The sequence below is a fragment of the Carcharodon carcharias genome (assembly GCF_017639515.1).
Source record: "Carcharodon carcharias isolate sCarCar2 chromosome 37 unlocalized genomic scaffold, sCarCar2.pri SUPER_37_unloc_2, whole genome shotgun sequence".
Taxonomy (NCBI): Eukaryota; Metazoa; Chordata; class Chondrichthyes; order Lamniformes; family Lamnidae; genus Carcharodon; species Carcharodon carcharias.
In genome coordinates this window covers 1,347,282-1,360,231 of record NW_024470767.1, presented here as the reverse complement: position 1 = coordinate 1,360,231, position 12,950 = coordinate 1,347,282, and the positions used below count along the sequence as shown (strand labels likewise).

Below are 12,950 nucleotides of genomic sequence, written 5' to 3'. Positions count from 1 at the left end.
AGCACTCCCTCAGCACTGACCCTCCGACAGTGCGGCGCTCGCTCAGTACTGACCCTCGGACAGTGCGGCGCTCGCTCAGTACTGACCCTCGGACATTGCGGCACTCCCTCAGTGTGTGTATGTGGGTGTATGTGTATCAGTGTGTGACAGGCTGCTCCCTCTCCCGCATAGTTTTCTAAAATGGAATTTCTGAAATTCCTAGTTGCTCATTTGGAATGAAGCTATAAGGAGTGAATGAAGTTACCGGGAGCCCCACCCTGCACATTCTGCTGCCAACCTGCTGAAGGAACTGGAGTTGAATTTAAATTCTACAGTAGTTTGTTTGCGCTCGAAGCTGTGTCAGTGGAGCCATCCTGATGAACATGTGGGGATGCACACGGTGACCAGCGGTGAAAAGCCTCCCTGCACCAACATACCCCCAACATCCTCATCACCCAGACTGTGTCCTGTGAATGGAGATTCAATTCTGCAGGTAACATGATTGCACATTTATCTAGAGTCCTTATCTCAGTAAAATCTTATCTCAGACACTTCACAGGAACGTCAGTCAGACAGAATTCAACCTGCATATGGAGATATTAAGGATAGGTGACAAAAAGCTCAGTCAAAGAGGTCGGTTTTAAGGAGCGTCTTAAAGGAGGAGAGAGAGAGAGAGAGAAGGAGAGAGCGAGGGAGGTTTAGGGAGAGAATTCCAGAGCTCAGGGCCCCGGGCAGCTGAAGGCACGGCCGCCAATGGTGGAGCGATGGGAATCAGGGGGCTGGTCAAAAGGCCGGAATTGGAGGAGCGCAGAGATCTCGGAGGGTTGTAGGGGCTGGAGGAGGTTACAGAGATAGGGAGGGGTGTAGGGGCTGGAGGAGGTTACAGAGATAGGGAGGGTTGTAGGGGCTGGAGGAGGTTACAGAGATAGGGAGGGTTGTAGGGGCTGGAGGAGGTTACAGAGACAGGGAGGGGTGTAGGGGCTGGAGGAGGTTATGGAGATAGGAAGGGTTGTAGGGGCTGGAGGAGGTTAAAGAGATAGGAAGGGTTATAGGGGCTGGAGGAGATTACAGAGAAAGGAAGGGTTATAGGGGCTGGAGGAGGTTACAGAGATAGGTAGGGTTGTAGGGGCTGGAGGAGGTTACAGAGATAGGAAGGGTTATAGGGGCTGGAGGAGGTTACAGAGATAGGAAGGGTTATAGGGGCTGGAGGAGGTTACAGAGATAGGGAGGGTTGTAGGGGCTGGAGGAGTTTACAGAGATAGGGAGGGTTGTAGGGGCTGGAGGAGGTTACAGAGATAGGGAGGATTGTAGGGGCTGGAGGAGTTTACAGAGATAGGGAGGGTTGTAGGGGCTGAAGGAAGTTACAGAGATGGGGAGGGTTGTTGGGGCTGGAGGAGGGTACAGAGATGGGGAGGGTTGTAGGGGCTGGAGGAGGTTACAGAGATAGGGAGGGTTGTAGAGGCTGGAGGAGGTTACAGAGATGGTGAGGGTCGTAGGGGCTGGAGGAGGTTACAGAGATAGGGAGGGTTGTAGGGGCTGGAGGGTGTTACAGAAATGGGGAGGGTTGTTGGGGCTGGAGGAGGTTACAGAAATGGGGAGGGTTGTAGGGGCAGGAGGAGGTTACAGAGATAGGGAGTTTTGTAGGGGCTGGAGGAGGTTATAGAGATAGGGAGGGTTGTAGGGGCTGGAGGTTACAGAGATAGGGAGGGTTATAGGGGCTGGGGGAGGTTACAGAGATAGGGTGGGTTGTATGGGCTGGAGGAGGTTACAGAGAGAGGGAGGGTTGTAGGGGCTGGAGGAGGTTACAGAGATAGGGAGGGTTGTTGGGGCTGGAGGAGGTTACAGAGATGGGGAGGGTTGTAGGGGCTGGAGGAGGTTACAGAGATAGGGAGGGTTGTAGGGAATGGGGGAGGTTACAGAGATAGGGAGGGTTGTAGGGGCTGGAGGAGGTTACAGAGATAGGGAGAGGTGTAGGGGCTGGGGGAGGTTACAGAGATAGGGAGAGTTGTAGGGACTGGAGGAGGTTACAGAGATAGGGAGGGTTGTAGGGGCTGGGGTAGGTTACAGAGATAGGGAGGGTTGTAGGGGCTGGGGGAGGTTACAGAGATAGGGAGGGTTGTAGGGACTGGAGGAGGTTACAGAGATCGGGAGGGGTGTAGGGGCTGGAGGAGTTTACAGAGATAGGGAGGGTTGTAGGGGCTGGAGGAGGTTACAGAGATAGGGAGGGTTGTAGGGGCTGGGGGAGGTTACAGAGATAGGCAGGGGGGCAAGGAAAGATTTGAAAACAAAGATGAGAATTTTAAAATGGAGATATTGCTGGACTGGGAGCTAGTGTTGGTCAGTGGGCACAAGTGGTTATGGGTGAACCGGACTCTGTCTCAGTTCTGCTGCCCTTGGCCTCGAAATTACACTAAGTGCTCGGTGTCTGACTGTAATTTCCCGTCTTTTGCCTCACTCCCTTCTTTAACAGGGGGGTTACATTAGCAATTTTCCAGTCCTCTGGGACCTTCCCTGACTCCAGTGATTCCTGTAAGATCACCACTAACACCTCCACTATCTCTTCAGCTATCGCCTTCAGAACTCTGGGGTGTAATCCATCTGGCCCAGGTGATTTATCCACCTTCAGACCTTTCCGTTTTCCTAGCACCTTCTCCTTGGTAATGGCCACCATACTCACCTCTGCCCCCCGACTCTCTTGAACTTTGGGGATGTCACTCGTGTCTTCCACCGTGAAGACTGATGCAAAGTACCTATTCAGTTCCTCCGCCATTTCTTTGTTTCCCACTACTACTTCTCCAGTGTCATTTTCCAGTGGCCCAATGTCCACTTTTGCCTCTCTCTTACCCTTTATATATCTAAAAAAAACTCTTGCAATCTTCTTTTATATTACTGGCTAGTTTACCCTCATATTTAATCTTCTCCCTCCTTATTTCTTTTTTAGTTGTCCTCTGTTGGTCTTTGTAGGCTTCCCAATCCCCTGGTTTCTCACTGCTCTTCGCCGCATTGTATGCTTTCTCTTTAGCTTTTATGCTGTCCCTGACTTCCCTTGTCAGCCATGGTTGCCTCGTCCTCCCTTTAGTATGCTTCTTCTTGCTAGGGATGAATTTTTGCTGTGTCTCCAAAATTACTTCCAGAAACTCCTGCCATTGCTGTTCCACTGTCTTTCCTGCTAGGCTCATCTCCCAGTCAATTCTGGACAGCTCCTCCCTCATGCCTCTGTAGTTGCCTTTATTCAACTGTAATACCGTTACATCTGATTCCAGCATTTTCCTCTCAAATTGCAGGGTAAATTCTATCATATTATGGTCACTTCCTCCTAAGGGTTCCTTCACCTTAAGCTCCCTTATCAAATCTGCCTCATTACACATCACTAAATCTCGAATTGCCTGTTCCCTTGTGGGCTCCACCACAAGCTGTTCCAAAAAGCCGTCTCATAGACATTCCACAAATTCCTTTTCTTGGGATCCACTACCAATCTGATTTTCCCAGTCTACCTGCATATTGAAATCCCCCATGATCACTGTAACCTTGCCTTTCTTACACGCCTTTTCTATCTCCTGGTGTATCTTGTGCCCCACATCCTGACTACTGTTCGGAGGCCTGTACATAACTCCCATTATGGTTTTTTCACCTTTGCGGTTCCTCAACTCTACCCACACAGATTCTACATCATCTGACCCTACGTCGTTTCTTGCTATTGATTTATTTCATTTCTTACTAACAAAGCAACCCCACCCCCTCTGCCAACCTGCCTATCTTTTCGATAGGATGATATATCCTTGGATATTTAGCTCCCAGTCCTGATCCCCTTGCAGCCATGTCTCCGTGATGCCCACCACATCATACCTGCCAATTTCAATCTGCGCCACAAACTCATTTACCTTATCTCGTATACTGCGAGCATTCAGATACAACACCTTCAGTCCTGTATTTCCCATCCCCTTTCTCATTGTCGTCCTTTTATCTGATGTGCTTGAAGTTAGATTCCTAGCCCTTTCCAAACACTCTGTCCTATTTTGTGTTCTGGAGACTTTAATAGCCTCTCCTGGGCTCTCCTTTCTTTTCAGTTTTTTCAGAATTTTCCATGAAGTTGAATCCACCCCCCACATGCTAACCTGCTGCTTTGTTTCCCATTAGTCATACTTCTTGGAGTTTTATCCTTCCCTCCCCCCCGACTTTTTAAAGTCCTGTTGACCACCCTGTTTACCCTTTTCGCTAGAACATTGGTCCCAGATCGGTTCAGGTGGACTGTCCCAACGGTACAGATCCCTCCTGTTCCAATACTGATGCCAGAGCCCCACGAAATGAAACCCCTCTTTCCCACACTACTCCTTTAGCCACATGTTTACTTCCCTTATTCTCACGTCCCTATGCCAATTTGCACGTGGCTTGGGTAGTAATCTGGAGATTATAACTCTTGAGAACCTGTTCTTATTTTAATTCCTAGTTCCTGATAATCCCCAAACAGTTCCTCTTTTAAATCTCAGAGATAGGGAGGGTTGTAGGGGCTGGAGGGGGTTACAGAAATGGGGAGGGTTGTTGGGGCTGGAGGAGGTTACAGAAATAGGGAGGGTTGTAGGGGCAGGAGGAGGTTACAGAGATAGGGAGGGTTGTAGGGGCTGGAGGAGGTTATAGAGATAGGGAGGGGTGTAGGGGCTGGAGGAGGTTACAGAGATGGGGAGGGTTGTAGGGGCTGGAGGAGGTTACAGAGATAGGGAGGGTTGTAGGGACTGGGGTAGGTTACAGAGATAGGGAGGGTTGTAGAGGCTGGAGGAGGTTACAGAGATAGGGAGAGGTGTAGGGGCTGGGGTAGGTTACAGAGATAGGGAGGGTTGTAGGGGCTGGGGGAGGTTACAGAGATATGGAGGGGGGCAAGGAAAGATTTGAAAACAAAGATGAGAAATTTAAAATGGAGATATTGCTGGACTGGGAGCTAGTGTTGGTCAGTGGGCACAAGTGGTGATGGGTGAACTGGACTCAGTGTAATTTCGAGGCCAAGGGCAGCAGAACTGAGACAAAGTGCTCGGTGTCAGACTGGGCAGAGTATTTACACTGAACAATCACTAGATCAGTAACCTGACCATGACCAATCCTTTCAAAACAAATGTGAGGGGTGAAAGGTAGCCTAGGCTGGTATAACAAAGTTACGTGATGGTGTGCAAATATTTGCTAAAATTTGACCAAACAGCACTGTGTTTATAACAGCTGAGGCTTAAAACAGATTTCCAGTCTATCCAGTTCAGTGAGTTTAAAACAAAAACAGAATTACCTGGAAAAACTCAGCAGGTCTGGCAGCATCGGCGGAGAAGAAAAGAGTTGACGTTTTGAGTCCTCATGACCCTCAAGTTCTGTCGAAGGGTCATGAGGACTCGAAACGTCAACTCTTTTCTTCTCTGCCGATGCTGCCAGACCTGCTGAGTTTTTCCAGGTAATTCTGTTTTTGTTTTGGATTTCCAGCATCCGCAGTTTTTTTGTTTTTATATCAGTGAGTTTAAAACCCTGTCATAAAAAGAAAAGTTCCCTGTAATGGTGCCAAGATGCCGATAGCCTGAATGGCAACAGGACAATGTTGCCACTACTCTCCACTCTGAATGCTGATGGTGGCGTTGTGAGCTGGGTTCTTTCTAGGTGCCAGAGTCAATGAGAGGTTTCGGGTAAGGGGAGGGAGGCTGTGGTTGGTGTGGGCCCTGAGTGGGGCTGATGGTGGACAGAGTGTGAAACCGACCTGGGAGCTGTCCAGTCCCTCATTCGAGTGAGATGTCACTCCTGAAAGCAGTAATGTAAGTGTGAAGTCACAGCAGGACTGATAGGCTGTGGGTTGGGTTGCAACCAAGCATTCAACCGGCATCTACTCTCACACACACCTCCCAGTCAGTAAGGCAGGATGGATGAGGCATTGGAGGCAGGCAGGAGTTGGAATCCTGGCTTCACTCTTTTTTTAATTCATTCACGGGATGTGGGCTTCGCTGGCTGGGCCCAGCATTTATTGCCCATCCCTAATTGCCCCTTGAGAAGGTGGTGGTGAGCTGCCTTCTTGAACCGCTGCAGTCCATGGTGGTGTAGGTACACTCACAGCGCTGTTAGGGAGGGAGTCCCAGGATTTTGACCCAGCGACAGTGAAGGAACGGCCGATGTATTTCCAAGTCAGGATGATGAGTGACTTGAAGGGGAACTTCCAGGTGCTGGTGTTTCATGTGTCTGCTGCCCTTGTCCTTCTAGGTGATAGTGGTCGTGGGTTTGGAAGGTGCTGTCAAAGGAGGATTGGTGAGTTCCTGCAGTGCATCTTGTAGATGGTACACACGCTGCTGCTACTGTGCGTCGGTGGTGGAGGGAGTGAATGTTTGTGGGTGTGACGCCAATCAAGCGGGGCTGCTTTGTCCTGGATGGTGTCAAGTTTCTTGAGTGTTGTGGGAGCTGCACTCATCCAGGCAAGTGGGGAGTGTTCTATCACACGCCTGACTTATGTCTGGTAGATTGTGGACAGGCTTTGGAGAGTCAAGAGGTGAGTTACTCGTCGCACAAGTCCTAGCCTCTGACCTGCTCTTGTAGCCACAGTATTTATATGGCTAGTCCAGTTCAGTTTCTGGTCAATGGTAACCCCCCAGGATGTTGATAATGGGGGATTCAGTGATGGTAATGCCATTGAACATCAAGGGGTGATGGTTAGATTCTCTCTTGTTGAGACAGTCATTGTCTGACACTTGTGTGGTGTGAATGATACTTGCCACTTGTCAGCCCAAGCCTGGATATTGTCCAGGTCTTGCTGCATTTGGACATGGACTGATTCAGTATCTGAGGAGTTGTGAATGGTGCTGAACATTGTGCAATCATCAGCGAACATCCCCACTTCTGACCTTATGATGGAAGGAAGGTCATTGATGAAGCAGCTGAAGGTGGTTGGGCCGAGGACACTACCCTGAGGAACTCGTGCGATGATGTCCTGGAGCTGAGATGACTGACCTCCAACAACCACAACCATCTTCCTTTGTGCTGGGTATGACTCCAACCAGTAGAGAGTTTTTCCCCTGATTCCCATTGACTCCAGTTTTGCTGGGGCTCCTTGATGCCACACTCGGTCAAATGCTGCCTCGATGTCAAGGAGCTGAGTGGCCCTGATGGAACCCAAACTGGATGTCAGTGAGCAGGTTATTGCTAAGCAAGTGCCACTTGATAGCACTGTTGATGACCCCTTCCATTACTTTACTGATAATTGAGAGTAGACTGATGGGGCGGTAATTGGCCAGGTTGGATCTGTCCTGCTTTTTGTGTACAGGACATACCTGGGCAATTTTCCACATAGCTGGGTAGATGCCAGTGTTGTAGCTGTACTGGAACAGCTTGGCTAGGGGCGCGGCAAGTTCTGGAGCACAAGTCTTCAGTACTATTGCTGGAATGTTGTCAGGGCCCATAGCCTTTGCAGTATCCAGTGCCTTCAGCCATTTCTTGGTATCACGTGGAGTGAATCGAATTGGCTGAAGACTAGCATCTGTGATGCTGGGGACCTCTGGAGGAGGCCAAGATGGATCATCCACTCGGCACTTCTGGCTGAAGATTGTAGCAAATGCTTCAGCCTTATCTTTTTGCACTGATGTGCTGGGCTCCCCCATCATTGAGGATGGGGATATTTGTGGAGTCTCCTCCTCCAGTGAGTTGTTTAATTGTCCACCACCATTCACAACTGGATGTGGCAGGACTGCAGAGCTTAGATCTGATCTGTTGGTTGTGGAATCGCTTAGCCCTGTCTATCACTTGCTGCTTATGCTGTTTGGCACGCAAGTAGTCCTGTGTTGTAGCTTCACCAGGTTGACACCTCATTTTTGTGTATGCCTGGTGCTGCTCCTGACATGTCCTCCTGCACTCTTCATTGAACCAGGGTTCATCCCCTAGCTTGATGGTAATGGTAGAGTGGGGGATATGCTGGGCCATGAGGTTACAGATTGTGTTCGAGTACAATTCTGCTGCTGCTGATGGCCCACAGCACCTCATGGATGCCCAGCCTTGAGTTGCTGGATCTGTTTGAAATCTATCCCATTTAGCACGGTGGTAGTGCCACACAACTCCAGATCCCAATCCAACAGTCAAGGAAGTTAAATAACCTCCTGTCCAGCAACAGAGTCCAGGAATCCAAACCCAATCCTTCTTGGTCTGTTTGTCTCTGAGACAGACACTGTAATCACAGAGTCCATGTTCGGGCCAGGGCAGGGGAGGGGGTCACTTAGCTCACCGAGGGGGGAGGAGGGGGTCACTTAGCTCACCGGGGGGGGGGGGTTACTTAGCTCACCTGAGGGGGGAACATGAACACTGTGGCCTAATTGGTTTCTAAATCATAAACTGTCAGCAGTGCCTTGTTAGGGGTCAGATTGAGAGAAGATAGAGATAAAAACAAAAATTTGTGGATGCTGGAAATCCAAAACAAAAACAGAAATACCTGGAAAAACTCAGCAGGTCTGGCAGCATCGGCAGAGAAGAGCACTGTTAAGGTTTCGACTCCTCATCTCTCTTGCCCACATGTCTGTCCTTGGCTTGCTGCATTGTTCCAGTGAAGCCCAACGCAAACTGGAGGAACAACACCTCATCTTCCGACTAGGCACTTTACAGCCTTCCGGACTGAATATTGGGTTCAACAACTTTAGATCATGAACTCCCTCCTCCATCCCCACCCCCTTTCTGTTTCTTCCCTCTTCCTTTTGTTTTTTCCAATAATTTATATAGATTTTTCTTTTCCCACCTATTTCCATTATTTTTAAATGTATTCCACGCGTGGTTTATTTCACCCCACCCCAACTAGAGCTATCTGTACCTTGCGAGTCCTGCCATCCATTCTTAATTAACACATTCTTTTAGATAATATCACCACCTTCAACACCTCTTTGTTCTTTTGTCTGCGACATCTTTTGGTTATCTCCTCCTATCACTGCTTGCTTGTCCCAACAACCATACCCCCCCCAACCTTAAACCAGCTTATATTTCACCCCTTTCCTATTTCTACTTAATTCTGTTGAAGGGTCATGAGGACTCGAGACGTCAACTGTGCTCTTCTCCACCGATGCTGCCAGACCTGCTGAGTTTTTCCAGGTATTTCTGTTTTTGTTTTGAGAGAAGATAGAGCTGCCTGTGCCTCTTAAAGTTCAAACCTCATCAACTGCTCACAGCTTTCTTTCAGCCAATAGCAGTGCCAGAGGAATTAGCTGTCAGATCGCTTTGTTCCAAATCCTGCCTAATAAAACGAAAGAGAAAGTGTTGGGCAACAAAAGCAATTTGCATTTATATAGCAACTTTTAACGTATTTGGCCTTGGCTCTTCTCAGCTGATGACCATCCATGAATGTTCCATCAAGGGCGACCGAGAGAGCGGTGAGAATCCCCCCAATCCTTTAACAATGTTAACAAAGTACAGAGTGAGGATTGAATCTGCTGCCCTTGCTCGAAGTCAACAAATTCAATAAGAAATGAGAGTTCCTAACCCTAACCCTCCCACCTTGATGAGGGATGTGCACAGGGAACAAGTCCCACATCCTGAAACTGATGTTATTCCCCTATGGGCAGTTCCATACCAACTTCCTGAAGCAGTGGTAAACATCTTCCCTGTAGCCCTGCTCTGTCACACAAGTCGGCAAAATTCTGCTCCCTGTGCCAGATCAGAAGGTAAAGAGTAAATGATGCTGGGCAGCAATAAACAGGTGTTTCCAGGCAACTCCAGCCATGCAGCAAAGGTTCAGCGTCACCGAGGTTACCACAAATTTACTGGAGTGGCCACTCCCTCAATGGTGCTTAAACAGGCAGCAATGTCAGTAAACACATCAAGGAATACTCCCAGCTTACATCAGCATCGCCTCAGGACATCCCAAAGTGCTTCACAGCCAGTAAAGTATGGGTTTCTCAAGTGTGCTCACTGTTGTGTTGTAGGAAACACAGCAGCCAATTTGTGCAAGCAAGCACCCACAAACAGCATTGTGACAATGGCCCAGGTCATCTGTTTTTCATGATCTTGCTTGAGAGAGAATTTAATCTTTAAAAAAGAGGGAGAACTCCCCCCCAACGCTCTAAAAGTTCATCTGGAAGATGGCAGTTTGGACAGCACGCGTTCAACAGTGCACAGACCCTCCAACAGTGCGGTGTTGCCTCAGCACTGACCCTCTGACAGTGCGGTGCTCCTTCAGTACTGACCCTCCGACAGTGCGGTGTTCCCTCAGCACTGACCCTCCGACAGTGTGGTGCTCCTTCAGTACTGACCCTCCGACAGTGCGGCCCTCCCTCAGCACTGACCCTCCGACAGTGCGGCGCTCCCTCAGTACTGACCCTCCGACAGTGCAGCACTCCCTCAGCACTGACCCTCTGACAGTGCGGCGCTCCCTCAGCACTGACCCTCCGACAGTGCAGCGCTCCCTCAGTACTGACCCTCTGACAGTGCGGCACTCCCTCAGTACTGACCCGCCGACAGTGCGGCACTCCCTCAGCACTGACCCTCCGACAGTGTGGCACTCCCTCAGCGCTGACCCTCCGACAGTGCGGCACCCCCTCAGCACTGACCCTCCAAACTGCGGCGCTCCCTCAGCACTGACCCTCCGACAGTGCGGCTCTCCCTCAGCACTGACCCTCCGACAGTGCGGCACTCCCTCAGTACTGACCCTCCGACAGTGCGGCGCTCCCTCAGCACTGACCCTCCGACAGTGCGGCACTCCCTCAGCACTGACCCTCCGACAGTGCGGTTCTCCCTCAGCACTGACCCTCCGACAGTGCGGCGCTCCTTCAGCACTGTCACAGGCAGAGCTGAACTGGATTATGTGGATCAAGTTTCTGATGTTATCGGATGATCCTTTCTTACATGAAAACATGCCCCAATGAGGGAAATCTTCCTGAAAAAATGAGTAGAGAAATATTTGGGGTAGCTTTTGGTACAGTGTGCAGAAATTGATGTCCGAGCGCTTTGAGTGATGAGGAATTGATTTCCTTTTTACAGGCTACGAGTGCAGAGTGATCTCTCGTGCACTGGTTCATGAGCATTCAGACATTGGGAAGATGGATGGGTCAGCAGAGGGCTTTCCTCGAAAATAGTCAGCACGGCTCACCCCATGGACGTGAACCTCTCGGCAGTCGCTGTGCAGTGGGCATTCTCTCTGGGGAACTCCAGCTACCATCCACTGGGTGACCACAAAGTCTGGGAGGTTGTGGTGATCACCCTGGTGACAGCCAGCCTGTCCTTGGTGACTGTCACCGGCAACATCCTAGTGGTTCTGTCCTTCAAATTCAACCGGCAGCTGAAGACGGTGAATAACTATTTTCTCCTGAGCTTGGCCTACGCAGACTTGATCATCGGCATAATATCCATGAACCTTTATAGCACCTACATCATCCTGGGCCGCTGGGCATTGGGTCCTGTAGCCTGTGACATCTGGTTGGCCTTGGATTATGTTGCCAGCAACGCGTCCGTCATGAATCTCCTGGTGATCAGCTTTGATCGCTATTTCTCTGTCACTCGCCCACTGACCTACAGGGTGAAGCGGACACCGAGAAGAGCCGTCATCATGATTGTTCTGGCCTGGAGCATCTCTGTCCTCCTCTGGGCTCCGGCCATCTTGCTCTGGCAGTACGTTGTGGGCCAGCGGACAGTGAAGCCGGGAAGGTGCGCTATCCAATTCCTCTCGGAGCCCGGCATCACCTTCGGCACCGCCATTGCTGCCTTCTACCTGCCCGTCACCATCATGACCGTCCTGTACTGGCGCATCTACAGTGAGACCAAACAGCGTGCCAAGGAGCTGGCTGCCCTCCAGGGAACAGGCAACAGCTGGACCAAGAATCCCGCCAGCGGCCAGAGCGGCAATGGCAGCTGGGGGAGGCGCTGGCTTTCCGGAGGGCCTCAGCGACTCTCCAACGAGGGTGGGGAGTCCTCCGCCTTCATAAGAGGTTGCGAGCCCCAGCTCCAGCTGGAGGTGGTTCCAGACGGCAGCAGCCGTGCGAGCTCCAACAACGCCAAGCCGCTGGACCCTGGCGGTAAGGCAGACTCGAGGGCAGGGCCATCGCTCTGCTGCCTGCAGAGACAGGCAGCTGGAAGCAAACCCAGCAGGCAGAAAAGCAGCCCCACCCCCGCCAAGGATGCCGCCGTCTCCGTCAGGAAGGCAGCATCGAGAGACAGTCAGTCGGGGCTAGAACTGGAGCTGGAGCAACTCAGTTTCCCTAAACCTGGGCTGGTGACCAGGCCAGGCAGGGACTCATCCAGGGAGCACAGGCAATTATTACAGCCCGAGAAACCGCTTTCCACTTCCCCCTCATCGAAGGATGAATCTTCGGCCAGTCACTCCATTCACAAGGCCAAGAGTGGCCTGGTGCAGAGAAAGAGGATCATCATTAAGGAGAAGAAAGCTGCAAAAACTCTGTCCGCCATTTTGCTGGCTTTTATAGTCACCTGGTCTCCGTACAACATCATGGTGCTGGTGTCGGCCTTTTGCAATGACTGCGTTCCCAAAGGCCTTTGGCAGTTAGGATACTGGCTCTGCTACATTAACAGCACCGTTAATCCCATGTGCTACGCCCTGTGCAACAGGGAGTTCCGTATCACCTTCAAGATGCTCCTGTTGTGCCGCTGGGGCAATAGGAAACGGACACTGAAACCTCCGGCGAGGCAAGCTGCCCCATCCTAGGAGGCTTACCATCCCCGAGTCTGGAATTCTGGGACTACAATACCAATGGATCCTTGGCGTATCTCCCAATCCTCTCAGGGTGCAGTGGGGGAGGCGGGGGTGGGGTTGGGGGGGAAGAGAGGGGATACACAGATTAGCTCCAAGAGGCAGGGCCTGACTCGGTGCCAGTCATGGCTCATTGGCCCCATTTTGTAAGGACCTAACCTGCAGGGGGTGGTGGGGGGGTGGGTGGGGGGGGTGCTCAAGACTGGTGCTCAGAGACGAGACTGCGACTTGTCCCCACCCAGAACGAACCGACACTTTACACAGTATCATATCGCGAGCATTGAATGGC

At 50.9% G+C, this 12,950-nt stretch overlaps 1 protein-coding gene across 1 annotated transcript; it reads left to right on the top strand.

The window, feature by feature from the left end:
* Nucleotides 1-343: 343 nt before the first annotated feature.
* LOC121274710 (muscarinic acetylcholine receptor M1-like) lies at nucleotides 344-12,662 on the top strand. The gene is made up of 2 exons (XM_041182036.1): nucleotides 344-472; nucleotides 10,939-12,662. Exon 2 carries the CDS (start codon nucleotides 11,051-11,053, stop codon nucleotides 12,614-12,616), a length of 1,566 nt encoding a protein of 521 aa, XP_041037970.1. The 5' UTR covers nucleotides 344-472; nucleotides 10,939-11,050; the 3' UTR covers nucleotides 12,617-12,662.
* The last annotated feature ends 288 nt before the right edge of the window (nucleotides 12,663-12,950 follow it).

Bases quoted from the DNA above. Each gene is read 5' to 3' on its own strand.
- LOC121274710 (XM_041182036.1), top strand. From the start codon at position 11,051: ATGGACGTGAACCTCTCGGCAGTCGCTGTGCAGTGGGCATTCTCTCTG.